General features: G+C 52.6%; 1 protein-coding gene across 8 annotated transcripts in view; it reads left to right on the plus strand.

Annotated features, from left to right (window-relative positions):
- Positions 1-21543, plus strand: part of Auts2 (activator of transcription and developmental regulator AUTS2) — a 1155764-nt gene that overhangs the window by 1062691 nt on the left and 71530 nt on the right. For all 8 annotated transcript variants that reach the window (XM_058583037.1, XM_058583034.1, XM_046456012.2 and 5 more), the window contains one exon: positions 11158-11209. In XM_058583037.1, coding sequence (XP_058439020.1) covers positions 11158-11209 — 52 coding nt within the window. The remainder of the gene's footprint in view (positions 1-11157; positions 11210-21543) is intronic.

Below are 21543 nucleotides of genomic sequence, written 5' to 3' on the forward strand. Positions count from 1 at the left end.
GGTCGTCCTCCCTGTGGCTGCAGGGGTGGCTTCCCTGTTGGGCCAGCTCTCTCTCCCAGGAGCTGTGTCCATACCTGGGAGTTGTGGTGACAGCCCCTCCTTCCCAATGGGACTCAGGCTGCCCTCCTTCAAGGTGAGCTCCTCAGGCCTCCCCTGCCCCCAGGCCTTCCCTTTGCTCTCTCTTTTCGAGGGTGGGTACCTGACAACCTGAGCTAAGTGGGGCCACTCTGAGTGTTCCCAAGGACGTGTGCTCCTAGGGGATGGCAGGTGCTGAGGAGAGAAGGTACTGCTCCAGGTGCCGCGCGCTGATCCTCTCACTGCTCGCAGGTGAGCAGCGGAGGCAGGAGGTGGGAGGTGGGAGTCCTCTGGGCTCCGCATAGTGCAGTGTGGGTGCGGGAGTGGAGGGCCAGCTGGATTTGGACCGGTGCTTCCTTTGTCAGTGCTGAGCTCTGAGCCACTATTGGACCAGCCATCTCTCAGCTGTCCCCACACAGAAGTGGCTGGCACCCGTTGAAAGGCCCTTCTTGCCAGGCACCCTGGTGTGGAGAGCAGCAGTGAATGGTTGAGGGAGCGGCCGCTGTGGGCCAGGGTCAGGCAGGCATCCTGCGGGGTCAGCCAGCTCCCCACAAGGCCACTGAGTCACCTTCTAGCCCAGCTCTGAGACTCACATGGGGAAGCGAGGCATGGCAGAGTCCTGTCACTCCCAGCATCACCCTGCTACCCCGTGGAGAAGACTCAGGCACATTTCCTGCTACTTGAAGGGCATGTTCTTCACCCCTAGGCCAGGGGCCGGAAGCCTAAAGCCCCAGGAACCTGGGTAGGAAGCAGGTGCTGAGACACCGCAGGCCCCGGCAGCCCGGGAAGCATCTTTTTTCAGTTTAACACTGTACTTTCCTCCGTGTGTTCTCTTTGGTGACTTACATCCACCCTTCGGCTCAGGCAGACATTTGTACGTGATTTCTCATTTTCATTGCCTTCTTTTCCCCGGCTCTGCCACATTTTCTGGTGGAGACAGTGCCAGCAGCCAGGTGACTCAAGCAGGTGACCCAGGCAGGTGAATATCTGGACTCTATCCAGTGCTGCCCCTAACCCCAAGTTACACATGTCCTCCAACAGTATGCTGGGGGCGGGGAGCTCAGCGACTGGAGTCCAGGTCACAAGCAGGACGGCAGGACGGGGCGGGCAGGAGGCGTCGCAAAGTCGGGCGAGCTCCCGGTGCAGGTTGAATTTATCCTTTCTTTTCACTGCCTCTCTTCCTGGGGTTGTCAAATTCTGAATGTTAATATTTTAATGTAGATTTGGTGGTTAAGTAAGATATATTTCATGTCTTTTTTTATGCTTTTTCCCTGTTATAGTTTATAGTACACTGTGAAGTTTGAAAGTAAAATTCTTTTTCTTGACTTCTACACTTGGAAAATATTTATTCCCCTCTGCGTCTCAGTAGTAGGCATCATAAACTAACCCTGTTCCGTTTATTTACTTCCCTCTCGTTGCTGCCCCGTGATCAATTGTGGCAACACAGCGTGTGCTAGTGGAGGGCTTGGCTGCACCACGGCAAGGCGGGAGCTATGGTCGCCTCCATCCTGCGACCCAGGAGCGGGCCTCTTTTGTAAACAATCCCCTTTCCGAAGGGATGGGGATTTGGGCAGAGGGACTGGGGGCCACCTCAGGTCAACTCGGTGTGTTTCCCTGAAGACATCAATCCTGGGCCATGGTTTAAAAGAGGGTTGACATACCCGGGAGAAATCCCTGGGACCCAGAGAGAGATTGAACCTGTCTGTGGCTGAAGAACACGGAGGCAGGAGAGCAAGGAAGGACAGCCTCAGCAAGAGGCCCCACTGATGCCTGGTGGCGGGCACCCCGCTGACTCCAGTTTCCCACACCTGGACCCTTGGCTGACCGCCATGAGCAAGAGCAGTAGGCACCATAGTCAAAGCGCAGGTCCCCCTGGGCTCTGTGGCCAGTCCCCTCCACTTTACCAACTACCCAGACACTGGGTGACCCAGGCTTACTGGGAGAACCTCATTCTCCCTCCTCGTGCCTCGATGAGCTGGGCATACAACTGTGACCAACCTCCAGGACGGAGATTCTCGGCCAGAAACCAGGCAGGTTCAGAAAGAAGGCGCAGCATAGTCACACATGAGGACTGTGTCCCCGCGGGCAGGTAATGCAGTGCTGGGCTGTCTCATGCCAGGCTGCCACGGCTGGCAGGAAGGAGGAGGCCTAAAGCTGTCCTGTGCAGGCACATCCAACACTGAGTCAGGGAAAAACAGAACGTGCTTCACCCCAGTAAGAAATCATTTTTCTAGTCATAAGCAAAATGGCAGGCCTTTTTAAACTGGAAATGACTTTTTAAAAAAATATGCCTTGTTTAGTTGTAGGTGGACACAATATATTTTATTTTTTGTGGTGCTGAGGATTGAACCCAGTGCCTCATGCATGGTAGGAGAGCGTTCCACCCCTGAGCCATACCCCCAGGCCTGGAAATGACTTTTTAACATGTCAAATGACACAATCCGCATGCCTGCTGTTTTGTTTTGAGCAGTTGAAGCCCTCACTCTTAGGAGGTTGAACTCATCCCTCCCGACACCTGGTGAGCTCTTGCAACACTGTGCTGGATTATCATCTACCAAAGAGGTGGCTTGCGCTGTGTCGCCTCCAGTCTGACCCTGTGCAGAGGGTCTGCGGTGGCAGTGACTGTGTACAGGTGTGGCTCTCCAGCAGAGATGGAGCAAGCCATTGAGCCTGCGATTGGCGCCACTGTCCCACTCTGTTCTTGTGGCTGTTTGTATCACTGCTGTGGTGACCCCCATCCAGAGACACCAGCTGAAGGCGTGGCATGGATACTGTAGCACCCCAAAAGACACTTTTATTTTGTTGGTTTCCACAATGATGAAAAGAAACCTGTCCCCTTGAATCAAAGTGACCACCTCCTGTGTCCCACTTTAGCAAGCCCGGCACTGCTCCTGACAACAGTCAGTAGATGTAGCCTCGGCTCACCTCATTTTATAGACAGGGACCCAGGCACCCAGAATGGAAGGATCACATGAGGTCTTCTGGTTGAGAAGTGACAGGGCCATGGTGTCACCAGGGGCTCACCCCAGAGCTCCAGCTCCTACGCCCTCCCAGGGAACAAATGGAAACTTAGATTTTTCAGAGGTGAAAGAACTTCAGAAGTGAAAAGGAATCAAGTCTCCTGGAGTCACAGAAATCAGCCAGGCGAGGGGACATTGTTCCCAAAGCTAGCTCAGAAGCAAAGTCAGCGTCACAACTCCCCTTCGGTGCTCTTGGCAAACTAAGACATAATTCAGTATGAAAGACCCGAAGAGAGTTTCCCAGAGATGTCCCCTTCCTGAGAGCTGAGAACCCAGCACCGTTTTGTTGGTGTCTGAAGGTCATTGTGTTTATGAGAGGAAACACAAAGAGGTGACAGAGATCTCTCACTGTGAATGCCCAGTAGAAGGCCGGTGGCTTTGTTTGTTGGTTGGTTTGTTTTTAGTAGTAGAAGGACACAATACCTTTATTTTATTTATTTTTATGTGGTGCTGAGGACCAAACCCTGTGCTTCACAAATGCTGGGCAAGCGCTCTACCGCTGAGCCACAACCCCAGTCCCCAAAGGCCAGAGATTTTAAGGAGTATTTTCCCCAAACTTGTTTAATGTAATCTGATCATTTATGATACAAACTGAATAACATTTCAGGTTTAAAGTGTTGCTGTTTTAGCTTGACTTGGATCTTGCATGAGCTTCTGAACCTGGTCTGTTTTGAAATGTATCTGGTGATTGGAGAAGGATGCCCATATTGGAACATGGCTTTTGACAGTTCCGTCAATTGGGCATAAACTTGGCTTAGATCTTTGGCCGCGTATTAAAAGTGCTTCTGGAAAGACCATGGAGTCCACCCTCTTGCTCTCTGCTTCTTGTTGGGGTTCCTGCTTTGAAGCCTTGCTCTCCTTAGAGCTGCCTGGTAGGTGGAGGGTGGTGACAGCACGATGGCCTCCAGTCCTGACTCGTGATCTTCTAATGGGAATTCCTAAACAGGGGGCCATGGTGTGGCTCGGCAGTAGAGCCCTTCCTAGCCCAGGAAGGAACCTTCCCGATTCTCGAAAGTCGGGTTTCTGACCAGGAATCACACACTAAGGACATTTCAGGGGTGCTTTTGTTTGTCTGGTTTTTGTCTCAGTACTGTGAATTGAAGTCAGGGATATGTTACCATTGAACCACACCCCCCCACACACACACACACACACACACGCACGCACGCGCACACACGCATATAGTCAATGGACCTTTATTTTATTTATATGCGGTGCTGAGAATTGAACCCAGTGTCTCACACACATTGCTAGGCAAGTGTTCCACCATTGAGCTGCAACCCCAGCCCTGTTATTTCTTTCTTTTTTTTGGTACTTGGAATTCAAGCTACGGTTGCTTAACCACTGGGCCACATCCCCAGTCCTTTTTATGTCTTATTTTTAAACGGGGGTGGGGTGGGGGCAGGATATCATTAAGTTGCTTACTAGGGCCTTGCTTAGTTGCCCAGGCTGCCCTTGAGTTTGGGATGCTCCTGCCTCAGCCTCCCCAGTCACTGGTATTACTTGCATATACTGCCAAGTCTGAATCTCCTTTTCTCACTTTCAATGCTGTGCTGTGCCTGTTGCCCTTGCCTAGGGAACAGAGCTACTAGGAGACCAGTCAGAACCGCCCCAGGACTCTGCAGAGGTGGAGAACTAGAATGTGTGTGGGTAGTGGTAGATGCACCAGGGAGAGCCAGGGCAGTGGAGACGAGTGGGGCTGAATGTGGTCATTGCGGTTCTGTGGACTCCCCAGAGGTTTGGTTATTGGCATTCACAGGCTCCTCCTGATTACAGATAATCAAGATACAGGAACACACGCAGATCTCACCCAGGCTATGATCTGAGGCCTAATCTCTGATTATCATTGATGACATGATATGTATAAGAAGTGCCGGCTGATAAAAGCACCCAGGAGGGCTGCGTGCGCGGCTGTTGCAGCTGGTCTGCTAAGCTGTCCACACCTTCTCAAGCCTCAGTTTACCCTGTAAGGAAACTGGCAGGAGCTCAGGGAGTTTCTTTCCTGTAATACTGACTTTATTAGAGCAAGAAGAAAACCGTCCCATTTTGATTGCTCCAAAAGAAACATTTTAATGTCTTTTCTTGAAAATTGTGTGTTTGCCTTTCAGCTATCCTGGCATTGTAGAAACAGCTCCAGAACAAATGTCCCGGAGGTCAGGGCCTCAGCTGGGTTTGTAACATCTTGTAAGCAATTGGAAAATCCATCTCCAAACTTACACCTTCTGAGGTGCCTTTTTCCCCTGACTTCTTGGGAGGTAGTGATAGGAAAAAAATCATTATTACCTACCTTAAGAAATACTTTCCTGACACTTTATAGTGCTACCAGCTTGGGAAGGGATATAGCTAAAGAGAGAGTGCCTCTTATTTCCAAAATTAATTTTATTAAAGGGGTGGTCAGAGGATGCCATACAGCAAGCACCCACTTTTTGCTCTTGGAGAGGTTTTTCAGGAGCACCATGAAATCAAACAGTGATGGTTAGGCGCCTTCAAAGAGGTGAGGAAGGGCAGCATTCCTCCAAAGCAATTTCCAAGTCATCTGTATGTGCAGCATATCTCTCCCAAGCCTTATTCCTCCTCCTCTTCCCCAGCCACCCTCCAGGTAGCAATGGCACTGGGAGGAACTGGAAGCTTCCCTCCTGCTCCCCTCTTGGTGTGTGGCTCCATCTAAGCCCCTCCCAGTTGCAGTCTGGGTCTTGCTTGCACTGGGAAAATCCAGGTAGCATTTCCTCTACCCTGAGAAGGGACCCCACCAGGATGCCTGGGTATGGAATTGGAACTCCAGATGTTGTCAGGGGGTCTGCAGCCTCCTGGTATGGCCTGGCTCTTTTCAGGGCTCTGTGGTTAGCTATTGAGTAAGGAGGCTGGGGCCCTTCAGAAGGGGCCCGCCAGGCTGAGCAGAAGGGACCAGGATGTGTTCTGGTGGAAGAGCGTAGCTTGAAGAGAAGGGCAGGGTTCTTTTTATGATAACCGGGACCCCTTTTCCCTGGGGAGGCCTGCTCTGGGCTCTCAGGGGTACAGTGAAAGTAAACGACAAGACTGGTGCCCACAAAATTCTCTCCGTATTTATTTGATGCATGTGAGAATCAACAGGCTCCACTTTCGTGGGTGTGAGGAGCACAAATGTCAGGCGATTTGAGATATTGAGAGGAGGGGAGGATTTGTGAAGGGCCAATTTATGCACTGTTATCCGTGAAACCTAACAAGCTGTTCTGTCTCAGCTGCACTGGGATGGAGGGTTGAACAAGCCCTTTCTGTTGTTCTGACACGCAGACTCTAGTTTCGTCCCCTCCGTTTTCAACGACGAAATTATTTTGTATTGAGCACCTACTATGTGACAGGCCTTTACATAGAATTGCTCCTTGGCCCTCACAACCACCCATCTAATCTGCTCTTTGCAAATGTGACTAGTCTCCTTGCAATTCAACCCCAGGCTGCAGGCCTAGTGGCCTTTCTCTGCCACGGCGCAATCTTGGAAGCGACAACTGCGGAGGGCGCGGAGCGTTGCAGTTCCCGCCGCGCCCGCCCGCGGGGAAAGCAGCCATGGGGACCAAGGGCTCGCGCCGCGGGGGGAGCAACAGCTGTCGGCGTCGCGCCCGGGGACTGCGCCCCCGCGGGGCCGACCCGGCGCCGGGGCGAGAGGAGGGGCGGCGAGGGGCGGGGCGCGCGGGGCGGGACGGAGGAGGGGCGGTGGCCCCGGCGGCTCGGGCTCGGCGCGCCGAGAAGTCCCGCTCCGAGAGCTGCGAGCGTCTGGGAGAGGCGCGCTCCACGCAGCCGGGAGTAAAGTCCGGAGCCAGGGCCCTTCGCCGCGCCCCCTCCCGCCAGCGTCCATCCAGGGAGTCCACGGCGCCGGCGGCGGCCGCCGATGGAGTTCACTTGAGCCGCGCGCGGCGGGAAAGGCAGGCGCCCGCGAGCGGAGCGCGGGCCGGAGCCGAGCCAGCCCCGGGCGCCCGCCCGCCCGCGAGCTCCGGCCAGGAGGCGCGGCCAGCGCCGCGCAGCCCGCCCGGCGCCCCCGCCGCTGCAGCGCCTCCCGCGCCGCGCGCCGGCGAGATCGCCTCCAAATAAAGACTCCCGGAGCGGTTCCCTCCAGCGCCGCGGTGGCGGCGGCGGGCCCAGGAGCAGTCGGCCCGCGGCGCTGCTGGAGAGGCGGGACCGGCTGTCGGGGAGCCCGAGGCGGCCGCCGGGGAGCCGCCGCCGCCGCCGCCGCGCGCCCTCCTCCTCCTCCTCCCTCTCCCTCCTCCCTCCCTCCGCACATGGTCTCCTTTGTCCTGTCGCCGCCGCCGCCGCCTCGCTCCTAGCTCCGCGCGCCGCGGCGGCGGCTCGGGCCGCTCCTCTCCGCCTCGCCCGCCGGCCCGGGACGCACCTCGCGAGTCCCCGCCCGCCGGCCCGGCCCGCCGCGCCGCAGGAGCCGCAGGGAGCAGCGGGCGAGCGCGGGCCGGGCGCCCTCGGCGGGCGCGCTCCCTCCCGCCGCCCGCCAGGACTCGGCCGCGCTGGATGTGCGCGCGCGGCGCTGGCTCTCGGCCGCCCGAGGCTGCTGCTCCGGTTCGGATTTGGTTCGCGTGCATCCGCTTTCAGACTTTGGAGAGGAAGGAGCTGAGACTTGCGGACGGAGCCGGGCTGGAGTTGGGCGTTTTCTCTGCGTGCGTTTTGCTGGCTTCACCCCGGGCTCTGGTGATCACCCATGAGGAACCCTGCTAAGGACCCAAACCATGAACTTGGGGCTGACAGGACTGCTTAACCCCTTGCGACCAGGTAATGCAGCCCGGCGGGCGCGACGCGCTCGCCTGCTAGCCGCCCGCGGTCGGGAGGGAGGCGGCCGGGTCGGGGGTCTTTTGTTGCGCGGCCGGGCCCGCGGGCAGGAGTGGCAGGGCGGGCTGCTCGCGGCCGGCGCGCCCGAGCCCCCTGCGCCACCCCTCCTCTGCCTCCGCGCCCTCCCCCCGTGGCCCGGCGCCCGCCTTTGTACTTTCGGCCCTCGGCCGCCGGGGCTCGGCCGGGGCGGCGGCGCGGGGCCGGGGAGCGGGGTGCTGGAGGGCGCGGGGCTGGGCCGAGTCCCGGGCGCCCCGAGGGGCCCCGCCCGACTCCGGGCCGAGGCCTGCGCCCGCGCGGGCTGGAGGCCTCGGCGCTGCGCCGCGCGCACGCTCGCGGGTGGCGGCCCGGCGCCGAGGTCGGGGTCCCGGCCCGCACAAGGGGCCCAGGGAAGCGAAAGGAGAGCGGGCGCGGGCTCGGCGGCTGGTGGAGGAAGTCGCGCCTAAGTTTCGGGGAGGCTCCGCTCCTGGCTGCAGAGTCTGCCCTCCGCGGGCGCCGCCCCAGGTCTGCGGCCCCAGGTCTGCGGCCCCAGGGGTAGAGCGCACCCGCCGCGGGAGTTGCCGGGGGGCGCGGAGGGCTCTCGGCCGAAGTCCCCCTTCGATCGGTCGGACTTTATTTAACTTTTCTTTAAACATCAACTACGGTTTCTAGTAATTGTTTAGTTTCACGGGGAAAGACAGCCCCCATCCACGTACACAAAAAGCCCGGAGACGATCTGGTTTCCGAGCCCTGGCCTCGCCTCCGGACGCTTCCGAGCCGGCGAAGGAGGAAACCGAGCGGCGAGCGCGGCCGTCACGGGCAGGGGCGTTCCGCGAAGGCAGCCGCCAGGCCCCGCTCGCCCCCGCGCCCCTGAGCTTCGTCTTGGTTTAAACTACCGAGGAGAACGATCCGGACAGTGGAAGGCGATGCAGGCGTTTTTCCTGCAAATAACGAAAACGTGCCCACGATGCGGACCCAAGGAGCCGAACGATCTGTGCAAATGCTTGGAAAGTGCAAGTGGAGGAAAGTTCACCGCCGAGGGGTGGAGGTGTCGGCGGCTTCCGCTTCACGCATAGGCCGAGGCGCTCGGCTCTGCCTCTGGGACCGAGCCGGCATGACTTGAGCCACCTGCTTGGGAAAAGGGGATTCGGAAGCCTTTTACGGGGGGCCAGAGGCCCACTGCGGTCACCATCTTCTGGGTGTTTTCCACGGAGGCCTTTTTGAAACGTCCCTTGCCCGGTTACACGAGGTGGCATTTCAAGCTTTGTGACATGTCAGTAAATTAAAGGGCTCAAAAATTTTTTATTAGGAGACACCCTCCTAAGCCTTCGCATACCTTGTGAGACTCACCTCCTTCATAACTTGCTGGTTGGCATCTTAATAATCAAGTCCTCAAGTTGGGTTCAGACAGAAGGACCGTTAACCTGCCTATCAGGACTGCAGAGCCCCTTGCAGCTCACAATGGTGGCAGTCCAAGAAGGCTCTGAGTGGCCAACCAGAGGTCCTGCTCCCCCACACCCAGTGCAAGGAAAACTCTTGGGGTCCATTTCCTTTCTCTGCCTGTGTTTCTGCATATGCGGGCCGTCATTTGTTTACTATTTCTTTGGGCCAGTTAGAACCGTCTTAACAGGCAATCCCTTAATTTTTAAGGATTATTTCAGCTTGGCAAAATGATTTTAACAGTGACGTTTTTCTTAAAAATTAAAAAAAAAAAAAAAAATCAGCTCCAGTTTGTTTTTTAAGCCATGAATGGACCAGCCATTTCAAGAGAATTCCAGGCCATCCTAACAGATATTTTTTCATTGAAGAATAGCAAAATACTCACATTGGGAAGTTTTTAGCTGGGAAACTCGTATGCTTAGAAATCTCCCTTAATGCTTCAGGATAACAACACCATTAGTGTCATTTTTGGTTAACTTGGTAGTCTTGATCTGTTTGATGCATAACTTGTTCCTTCCCCCATGCAACACTTTTTCTAGTAGTTGATTTTCATGAAAAGTTACTGTGATATTTAGTTTTATTTAGTTTTGTTTAAGATGTCATCAAGGCTCTCAGTGTACTTTTGTTTTTCCTGCAGAGGAGGAAAAGTCCAGGGTTTATTTTGAACAGTATAATTGTGTGCAGTTGAGTACTTACTCTGCACATTAATTTTCCCCCTCAGTTCCATTAATCTTCTGAACTATCCCTATAGATAGAATATTAGAATTAAAGGAAAGGGAAAATAGCCATAGTAAAAATATTTTGTCATTTTTTTTAATCACCTGCACTAAAAACAGAACGTCTCCCCGATATGCACTGGAATGTCTCATCTTCGTCAGTGTAACAAGGAAAGACTAAGCAGAGTATCTTCTTTGTCCCTAAAAGCTGGCCCCAGAGTGAGAAAGCACTGTACCTCAGATCCCGCTCCTGGTGTCCTCACATTGCATGCCTTCCTTTGCGTGGCTTGTGAAGTGTGAAGGAGGTTGTTATGCCTTTGAGTGGAAATATACCTTAAAATTCATGTAGCACGTTGCTTCATTTTTATTTTTTCAAGTCCTACAAATATTCGGTGCTTCTGAAACATTCCAGCATTTTCCACTAAACCGACTTAAATGTTTATTTTCCAGAACTCAGTGTATAATTTAAATTGGCTTTCGTCTTGCTATTTAGACAGGCTTATTTCGCTTTCCTCAAGCCACTCTAATAATTAGCAGACATGAGCTGTAGAAAATGGGAAGGGACTCATGCTGGTGGCATGTACAGTGACGGGGTCTGGGCAGGTCGCTTGTGTCTGGTCATAAGCTTGTCCTGGTGACTCTGAGAAACAGGGATCTTTAGGTTCATCAGATGAAAATTAATTTCTGGGGGTATTGGCTGACACTTTAGTGAAAAAAGCTTAGCATTAAATAGTAGGCAATTCTGATTTGTGGAGAAAATTGAAAAATAGGCATGTCTGCAAGTAGCATGCAAAAATACCATTTCCAAAATAATGATCTGTCAGCGAAATTGGAAAATCATTATGCGAATGAGCTGAATTGCTTTGTGTATCATCTCATAGAAACATGTTTTGCACAGATAATATGTCTAATAAGGACACATTTTTAAAAGCAGATTTTTTTTCTCCTGCCCTGCAGCCCTCTCCAGCAGTAGGCTGGCACCACCTTGTGGATGATTCAGGAAACGCTGCTCTCCCTGTTAGGCTGTACTCAAAGGAGTGAAGTAGTTTAAGGTGGTGGTATTGGTGATGGGCCCACAGTGTCAACAGCAGGCCTAACCCTTTCCTCCCCTTCTTGTTTTTCAGGCTTCAGATGCCAGCTCTGAAAAGCTCTTCAACACTGTAATTGTGAACAAAGGTAAGGCTCCTTCATTCTTCTGAGTGGTGGCTTTTTTAACGTGAATCTCCTTGTTGTCCTCGTCTGGGAGGAAAGGGAAGGACACCAGTGTGGTCTTCTGCTTTTCCTTCTGAGCTGCTGTTCACGTTCTGTGCTTATGCTTGAGACAGATCTGAACGTTTATGATGCATTAAGAGTATCTTAAAAGAACACGCTGAGTCCTTGGGTGGGAGCCCACTGCTGCCTGTGTGACTGTGGCCTCCTGTGGGAAGCTGCAAGCGGGAAGGTCTCTCAGATGTCCTAGCTTGGCTGTGGCTTGCCAGCTCCCTAGCAGAGGGATTCAGTAGTCCCCTACAGTGCCCACTGCGGTGACCGACCCTTGGTGCTTAGTATTCACAGTGCTGCGGCCATAAACCAAGCCTTACTCTGCTGTGGGCTTTCTGTAAAGTTAATAAACGAGCCAAGAGGGCAGAATTTAAATATGCACTATCCCCATTAATTTCTTTCAGACCTCTATCTAGAGTAAGAGAGGCTAATGATATAGCAGTACATTAAGGGAGGACTTATCTTAAATCATTGCCAGTAGGCTTCTTGGCAGTTTTCATTTGTAGCAGTATTGTTGGAAATAATGAAATTTAGGGAAGTCTCTAATCAGGGGCTTTGAAGGTGTGTAATTTGAAAGGTATAAATTATACAAACTATTTAGTCTTTGCTTTTCCACTATAGAACCTGATTTAGGGCCTTGCAGGATAATTGCTAAATAAAGAAGATGGTCTGCCTGTGATAATTTCTCTCTGTCACACCGGGGATCTTGGTAGCCCTGGATAAGAGTGGCTTCTCTTCAAGGGGACTGTGAGGCCATTTCAGCCTTCCGGGTGCCTTGGCTAGCATTTTTGTTAGCTGGTTAGTAAGACATTTCCAAGTGCAGTTATTTTGACTCCCAGATTATTTTGGAATTTGAACCAACTGCAATTTTAAATAGTACATTATGTTTAGCGTTCCCTTGAGGTGTGTGTGCTCATGTGATTGCTGTTACTCTAGAATTACTGTCATATTGAATTTTATCTTTTTTATTGCGTAATAGAGTTCCAGTTTTATATTTCATCATATTTTTTGATGGACTGAAAGTTTGTATAAATTTGTTATCCATAATGCTAAAAGCCCAATAAAAGAAGATAGGAGCACTGTTCCTAGCAGACAGTGCTCATGCGTAAAAATACATAATTGTTTACTGCTCATTTTGATGAGGGAAGAGCTTGGGAAGACAGTGGGGTGTCCTGTGAGAACTCAGGGTACCAGAGGGAGACTGAGCAGGGGAGGGCACAGAAGAGGCTTCTGGGACTCCTGACCTGCCCAAACAGCCAGACAGGACTGAGTCTTTCTTTTGCTAATTTGCTACTAAAAGCTTTGGAATGTGTTTCCCCTTCCTGGGGCTGCCCTGAAGGCTCTGGCTCTGGGCTGGCCTTGGGCCTCCCTGGCCCTGAAAGACCCCTCAGGGCGATGGAGAGGGACTGAAGAGCTGCCCCCCTGCGGCCCCCCCCCCCCTTCCAGTCAACCTTTCCCACATTCTTATTTTTGTTTACTTACAGAGTGTGATTTGTGGCATCTATTTGGTTGTGAATAGTCATCCCCTGACAGGGCCCTTTCTTCTGAGCTGCTTTTCTGGGGGTGATTTAGTTGCCTTGAAAGGATTAAGGTTTCTTTGTGTACTAAAATCAACATAGGCTTTTTCTAAGCTTTGCTTGGGAAACCATACACAAATAAGCATTTTAGTTGATGGCAGATTATTCCTTTGCCCCTTATTTCCATCAAAATGGCCTTTCTTTTCTCCTCCAGAGTTTCCCCTTAATGCCTTATGCTAATTCTTGTTGGTAACATGAATGACAAGAGCGGAATCAGTGCAAATCCAGGTGCTGCAAAGTAGACTGCCCGGTACCCGCACCCCTCCCTGGAGAGAAGGCATCCCAGGGGGAGGCCTGGGCAGTTTTGTTAAGGGGATTAGTATTCAAACTGCTAAATATCAGGAAAACAACTTCAAAAAGAGATTCATTGTGCAGCGATAATGTCAATAATTGCTTCAAGACAGGTGCAGAGTCTTGTTCTGTGCTTGGGTTTAGGTCTGTTTCTGCTCTGGGTAGTGCCGGTGTTTACTGGATGGATGGTTGACAGGGCCTCCAAGGAACTGTCAGCTCCCAGCACATCAAGTTCAAGTTCTCCTGCAGAACAGCCTGCCTGCCTGAGAGTTAGGTCTGCTGTCTCTGTCCGGTGTCTTTAGCCAAGAGCAATAAAAAGCCTTGCAAGAAAGGGCAAATCTACACCAGGTAACAAACACTGCTGGGAAAACCTTCAAGGCCTCAGCGTGCTGAGCAGTCTAAGGACAGTGTTGGGGAGCTGATACCGTGTCCCTCCATCTGGAGACTCTCCCTCTCAGAAGCCTGGCAGTATTCTGGCCTGAGAGGAGCGTGGCTTTAAGCTCTTGGTGAGGTTATGCTGGCAGAGTCGGTCCATAAAATTTCCCTGCAGGAGGGCAGTGCTAATCTCACCAGCTGATTGTAGGGAGGAGGCTTTGACATTGGGCTTTACAGTGCTGGAGAGGATGCTCTGAGCTGAACAAGACCGGGGCTCAGGTCCTGCCTGTCTGCTCCTGAGCCTGAACCGGTCATTCAGCCCCTGTTGGCCAGGATTGCCAGTCATGGTGAAATCAGCCCTGGCCAGCATCTCTGGTGGGGACAAAACACTAACTGGAAAGGGCTGAAACAAGGGCTCAGGGAATGTGTTTTCTACAACTTGTCCGAGGACTTTGTTTTGACTCCCATATTGTAGAGTCCATTCGAGGCAATGGAGAACCAGTCAGAGCTTTCCTTCCAGGTGTTCCAAACATGGCTTCCATGAATGCCTTGTATTTCCTGTTTGGAAAGAAGCTAACCAAGCAGCACGTGGTTACATGTGCGCACAACACGCAATGCAGCGCGAGGCAGGGTGGAGTTGGGCCTCTGCATTGTAGGGATTCATGCTGTAGACATAAAAAATAGTTTAATCAAGGTCATGGTTTTCTTATTTAATCTTTATGTGTTTAAATGTTTACAGGATGTTCATGTGAATTTTATGAATCCTTCTGTCTTTGTTACTCAACCATCTGCCAAAGAAAAAATTAATTTTCCCACTGAGACAGAAACAGAGAAACTGACTTACTGTCCCTGTTTAGCAGGACAAACTGCCCTAAGAGCAGCAGGATGCGCACCCCAGTTTGTGGAGCTTTCATTCCTAGAGGGACTGGCCAGTGCTACTGCCCCTTCTCAGGTGCTCCTCCCTGTGGCCTTGCCACTTTGATGTGTAGTTAAGAGCAGGAAGGAGGCTCTGGCTGCTTGCAGTCACACTCATCCTGCTGGGTGATGAGTCTCTTCTGCAGTTCCTGGTGACTGAGAGCAGAGCCCCAAGGAGGGAACAGAAGGAAGCCTTCATGGGAGGTGGGAGGAGGAGCAGCAAGTGGTCAGGTGTTGTGGAGCCTTCTGTTCTCTGGATTCCAGCCCTGAGGGGGGCCCAAGATCCACACTGGGAGGAGGAAGGCCCTGAGCCACCTCCCTTCCTGACTCCTCCCAGGACTGATCAGCAAGCTAGGCAAGCCAGACATGGACCCTGCGACTTTCTCACCCCTTCTTTCCTCCACCTTTGTCTCAGGTTGTAGAGTTGGACCCTCCTGGGCAAAGGCCCTGAGCCAGCAGGGAGGGAGCTGTGCCCAGCTAATGGGCATCTCTGGGGGGCTGGAGTGGGAAATAGTCCAGCTGGGAAGGGGTCCTGAGTTCTGCTCCCTCCTGCCGTGAGCACCCTCCTGGGCAGGACCCACCACACCTGGTCAGATCAGCCCTGGGGAGTCCGAGTGGGTGCTGCGTCTCCATGATGAGCACCACCTGGAGCTGGATCTGACTCTGCCAAGGCCTGACCATACCTCGTAGTGGACCGTGCCCAGCCTCCTGGGCTGACTCTGTGCTGAGGGTTTCTCAGGGGACTCAGATGAGATGGAGCCCCAGGTTAGGCGTGTCCTTTGCGTGTTTGGCCGTATGGCTTATCAGCATCTTGGAAAGAAGGTCTGACTGAAAAATAGCCTGAGTTCTGAGGAAAGAGGCGAGAAACAGGTTACCCAGAAATAGTGCTGGCTCAGAAACTAGGCGCCTGTGCATCCCTAATGGCTGTGACACCATTTCGTAAGGTTTAGACATGAGGGAATTCCTTGGTTTCTCAACAAAAAATGGTTAAGAGTTCCATTACCACCAGAGCCACCATTGGCTTTGAGGAAAGTCCCTCCCCTTGGAACGATTCCAAGTGCATGGAGATACTGCTGTGGACTGTGGGCTGGCTTTCTAAGAAAACAGATGGTTTAGACTGGAGTCCACATATGAAGAACACAAGGGGAACGTTTCCGGTCCTCGTGGTGGCCAGGTACAGGTAGGCATGCAGGACGAGGTACAAGGGCCTTCCCGTGTGCGCAGGAGTGGACAGGCCAGCCTCAGCTCTATGCACTAGCTGAGCTTTTGTCACCTCTTAGATCCCAGCTAAGGGGACGTTGGAGCATCACTTGTCTTGATTTTTCTCCCCCTGGACCTTTTCTGTGCTGTTGGAGCGTGTTCCCTGGGGTTTTTAGGAGAGGGAGATGTCTGGTGTGTGGAGAATTAAATGGTGCTGAAGGGTAGTTGGTGCCTGGTGGGAGACAAAGTCCTGAGCGCCTCCTCCCCCTGGAACTGCAAGTAGCGCCATCAGCCCCTTTTGTCACAGAAACTGACCTTCCCTTGGAAGCAGCCTCTAGAAAGAAGCTGCTGTGTGGAGTTCTTCTTTGAAAATTCTTGGAAACAGATACTTTGTTCTGTTGGTGTGAAGCCTCCAGTAAGAGCCTAGAACTACTCCATGTTGTGACGAGTATCTCTCTCGACCTGTGTCCCATGGTTGCCGCTGGTCCTCCTGCAGAAGGCCTGCTGCGTGTGCAGGGCCTGGGTAGAGCAGGCTCCCAGCGCTGCTCTTCTGGCAGAGGTGGACAGTGCTCCATGCAGAGGATTTCCAGGTGTCTTTGGGGACGCACTCAGTGCTTTCCAGGGGGAAGGCAGAAAGCCGGATCCCAGGCCCAGATGCCCTGTGCCCGCTTGGGAGCCCATCAGAGTGTAAGGGACGCTGGAGGCCCTGTTCAGACTCCCAAGCCCTGCGCTTGTTTTATTAGTGATCACTGGGTCCTCGGAAGGAGCCGCCCCAGCCTGGCAGGCTGGCTGAAGGCTCAGGTGTCAGCCCCTCACCCTGTCCTGCTGGCCTCCAGAGTCATACACCCTTCCTGGGCGCCACTGTGATCAAGAAAACAAAAGCCTCAAATCCATCCTCAGACCTTGAAGGAAGAAAGTTAAATGACCACAAGGGCCCTCCCTGGACACTGTCAAGTACTGGCCAGCTCCGAGTGAAGGAGGCCTGCACAGACCCACTGCCTCTGATCATTTCTGGTTTCTGACAACTGCAGAAAAATGTTGTTTTCTCTGAAAATGTATGTTTATTTAACTAGGTTTCTTTTTGCTTCACAATCTGGATTCCATTCAGTCAGTTACCACTCCAATTAACTAACAATTATTTAACATTAACAGTAATTACAGACGCCAGTTAAGCGCCTACAGATGTCAACTGTTAGCTTTGTACCTAATCACTCAATGAAATGGAGAAAGTTCAACAAACATCAATTAGCCAAGCAATTAGTATGAGTTAGGAAAGAGCATGTTATCATGTGTGAGCTGATTCAATTTATTTTATTTTGGCAGTAAAACACACACAGGCAAGCGCAGTAAGTTCCTCAGATAAGATACAACTCCATTGTTTCGCAGCTTACTAAGAATTCTTTCCTTTCCCGTGCACAAGTCAGACACTCTTGCCTGGAATTTATTTAACAAACAAAATTTGTCTCAATTACTGGGAAAGCCCAGCAATGCTCAGTCTCGGGAAGCAACTTTGGTGAATTATGGACCCAGTGCACACACTGGACGAGGAAGTGCCAGGAGCCCTCAGAGGAGAAGATGATTGATTCCCACTCGAGTAATCTGCTCCGTGCATTTCGGATTTTTACCAGTTTATTCCTGAACCTTTGGAGCTAGTGCAACAGTGATTTTATTAATTTCATGGTGCCTGAACTTTTGCTCAGCTGTCTTGTATTTAGCCTGGAGCTAACATACCTCCTTGCTCAGTCTGTGCTTTAAAAAGCAGAAACGTCTCTCTGTTGAATTCTGCTCCTGAACCCGCCAGGGAGACTCAGAGGTTCTCTGTCCCTCCTCCTGTCCCCCGAGACTCCAACCCCCCCCCCTCCATAGGCTTGATCTCTGTGGACCTGCTGAGCCTGTCTGGATGTACTGGGAGGGTACGTTCTAAGGCCCAATTACAAGAAGTGGCCCATGAATTGGTATTTGGAGACTCATTTTTGCCTCCAGGAGGAAAGAAAGCTGGTCACAAGAGGCGGTGTCTCTGGCTCTCTTCCTAACCACCCCCTGAGGCCTGTGGGTAGGAGTGGAAGAAGCCAGTCCCTTGTGGAGTGCTCTCTCGGGTCCCTGTGGGTTTGATGTGCAGGATTTTCCATTTGAGTAAGCCTCTCTGCAGGAACTGAATCCAGGAGTTGGAAAATAAATACAGTGCCGCTGGCATGGCTTAGGGTAAAACGTCACTTTGCCCCTTGGGCTCTCTGTGGAAATCATTCACTGGTGCACAGTGGCCCGCGTAGCCCGCGAGGTCTTGGCCCTTCTGATTAATAGGCCTGTTAGTTGGCCTTTGTACATTTTTGCTACAGTAACAAAATAACCTCCAGTGTCTCCTGGTGGTGTCAGCCGGACATTGGCTGGTGCTGGACATGGGCTGGTGCTGCGGGTGAGGCCGCCTCCTCCTCCTGGGGCTACCTGTGTGGTAGTTTTCCTGGGAGACAGGACAGAGACAGCCTCTGTACCAGGCCTTCTCAGGTCACAGCCATCACATTGGCAAGAGCAGGTCACATGGCCAAGCCTGCCATCAGTGGAAGGGAAGATGCACAGAGAGGAGGGTCCTCAGGGACACACCTGGAAGGAAGGAAAACAGTGCAGGTGATGCTGTCACCTGGGGCCCATTTCCCAAGGCCAGGACCTGCTGCTGGTGCAGACAGAGGGTGCTGCACTGCCACTGCCTAGAGACCTGTTCACCCAGGCCCCTTGCTCTGCCCAGGCCCCTTGCTCTGCCCAGGCCCCTTGCTCAGTGCCTGTCATCTGGATCACTTAAGTCCTCAGGGAATTAACTGCTTCCTTGTAATTCACCTGGCTTAGCTTATTGCTGGCTTTGAAGGACTGTGGGCAGAGCTACTCTAGAAGGCAGAAGTGACTTCCAGGACTGTGAGGGACATCTGTGGACTGGCCAGACGTTTAGCTCTTCATGACTAATCTGAAGAAACTTGGTCTGCCGCACTGGCACCAGCACTGTAGTGCAGAGTAGAGGTGTCGGAGGGTTGAGTTAGCATGTAGGCTGTGGGTTCCAGGTGGACACAGGCACAGGGTAGAATCTTGGCTTCCCTGCTTAATAGCTGCAGGACTGGGGCTATTTACAACTTCTTAGAATCAGTTTTTTCTTCTGTAAAATGGGAGTAGCCAAGCCTATCCTAGTTTCTATGAGGATTAAATGAGAGTATTATATAGAAAGTGCTTGGCTGCTTTGTGCTGTATTTTGATGGGGTCACATACTTGGCTGAGCACTTGATAAGCATGACCTCATCTACCTTCACAGCAGCTCGTCCATTAGAAAGTAACTTAGAGATGGTGTCTCTACCCTGTGTGAGGGTGCTAGAGTTCTGTGGGGACAGCTGGCATTCGTCGTGGAGTACTTGCTTTTTGCCAGGTAGTGTTCTAAGCACTCTTCACATAATTCACTCAGTTTTCAAATAAGGAGGCAGGATCAGAGTGAGTAAATAACTTGTGCCAGCTCACACAGCCAGTTAGTGGTGAAACCAGGTCCAGCTGTCTCAAGGCAGGTGCTTCTGACAGCCATGCTGTGCCAGGACCTGGGGACACAGCAGAGGATCAAATAAGGGTCTCTGTCCTCACTGACGGGCGAGCAAAACAGGTTGGTAAATAGAGGGACATAGAGGAAGTTGGTGCTGTGGGAGGGCACAGGCAGGGACCCCCAGCCAGGCGAGGGTCTCCTCAGGGCTTCCCCACACCTTCCCCAGATAGCTCATGTTCTCTGCAGGGTGGCAGTTCCCACCAGGACTGTCCAGCACCCAGGAGAGCTCCCACTGTCCTGTCCACAGAGCTCAGATTCAGGCCCCCCCCAGTTCCTGGCCTTCAGAGGAGGGTCCTTCTCCTAGCCTCTGCCCCACGCCCACTCCCAGGCCTGCCAGTGAGCCCTCTTTGCCTTGCCCCAGGTTTCAGTGGTGACAAGCGGGAGCTCACACAGGGGCATTTCCCTTGCCACCACCACGCAGGCTCAGGCCCTGATCTGTGCTGGGGCACGTGGGGCCCAGCTGCTAATGGGGAGCCGCATTCTAGGGCGCTCAAGTCTGCTTCTCTGACCCTCGTAAACCTTCTCTTGTAAAGACGGAGGCTGAGAGCACATCATTGCTTTTCTAAGAGTCCTTCTGAAGAGGGAAGTGTCTCAAGTGTGCCCGTTAATAGACTGATGTGGGAGGCGGTTATATTTGGATGCCTTTAAAAGCCACTTGGAAAACATTTTCCCCTCTTATCTATCACCTTTCACATCTCTCAGCAGAGTAACACTAAAACCTAATTTTAGCCACGATGACATCATTTTCTCATTATCTGTTTATAGCCAGGATGGGTTTTCCATAGTAAATCTCCTCTCCCTGACTGCCAACTCCCCCAGCCTCCTGGGCCCATCTCTTCAGGCTTCTTACCAGAAAACTTCATCCAAAACCTGGATTTGACAAGCAGTCTTCTAAAACCAGATTTGTCACCTGCTAAATAAATGACATCAATGATTATTCCATTTATTTCTTCAGTTGGCTTACAGGAGCAGCCATGTTGAAATTGATCCTTTCACTCAACAAATAGTGAGCACTGACCACCTCGCAGGGCTCTGGCACATGGCCAGAACAGGAAGAGTTTCAACTGCTTGCAGATGCTGAAAGAAACTTGCTTCCCCCTCCCCCTCTTTGTATTGTTGGGGTTTTTTTGTTTGTTTTTGGCAGTACTAGGGATTGAACCCAGGGCCTCCACTTGCTGGGCAAGTTTCTTTTAAACTTTTTAAGTGGTGTCATGGCAAAGAAGTCACTTACTAGTTTTAAAAAAAAAAAATAGTCTTAAGGCTATTGGGAGGCAAAGCTGATCTAAGATGAACCCTGAAAGGTCAGCCAACCAGAGACAGACCAGCCCTCAGAGGCCTGTGGAGCGTGTTACCTGTCGAGCCACAGTGTGCCAACCTGAGCTCTCTGTCAGCTGAAACCTACCCCTCGAGTCTTCCGCTCAAGATCAGCGCTGCTGTTACGTCGGCTAACTAGACCATGGCCAGGACTGGGGGAGCTTTAAGGGTCTGTGGGTGGGTGGGTCCGTCCGTTGCCCTCTTGCACGTCTCCTCTGAGTTTGATGCCTACACACTGGACAGGTTGGCACACTACAAGGATACAAGACCTAGGCACCTGCGCACAGCTTCTTGTCCCAGTCAGTGAATCTCAGCATTTGACTTGCTTTTCTAACTGTAACTTTAAACAATGGGACGGACTCTGACGTTCCTGTGGTTGGAAGGCCAATGTCTGGGCTGCAGTGTTCCGTCCCTCGAGAGCTGCCAGAGTGGCCTGCATTGAGGGATGTAGTGCCGGGTACTAGTCAGGTGGCCTGACTTCAGTCCAGGCTGGTGAGGGGTCATGAGATTAGGCCTCTGGCCCCTCAAGAGGGACTGTTGCTCTGTAAGGAAGATCTTAGGGGCAAGAGATGGAGCCTGGGCACGAGGGCATAGGAGAGCAGCATGAGCCTCCGCAGCTCAGGAGCCAGCTGTTACAAAGCATGGTGCCCTTTTCCTGCCCGGATAGTGCAGATAGACGGATGGTGCAGACAGGCGTCCTCGGCTGCCTAGCAAACGTTTGGCCCCGTCTGTAGGAGGCCAGGGTGTGGGCGCCTCCGTCCTCGACTTCTCAGTGGGCTGACTGGCATCACTCCCTGTCTCCTAGGCAGGCATTGCCACAGGGGAGATGGGGGGGCGGGGCCGATGCCAGAGAAGGTCCCCGCCTGGGCACCCCAGGGGTGAGTGCCAGGCAGCTTCTGTTCTGAGGTGACTCACTCGGGTGAACGCGGCTGGGCATCTAGGTCATGGGGCTGTCCCCACCTCCTGTCCCCTTGAGCTGGCGGACCCTGATTCTCCCGGGTGGTCCAGCT

This window comes from Marmota monax, unplaced genomic scaffold, assembly GCF_021218885.2.
Source record: "Marmota monax isolate L192 unplaced genomic scaffold, Marmota_monax_Labrador192_F-V1.1 WCK01_AAM20220418_F8-fsc00235, whole genome shotgun sequence".
NCBI classification, from domain to species: Eukaryota; Metazoa; Chordata; class Mammalia; order Rodentia; family Sciuridae; genus Marmota; species Marmota monax.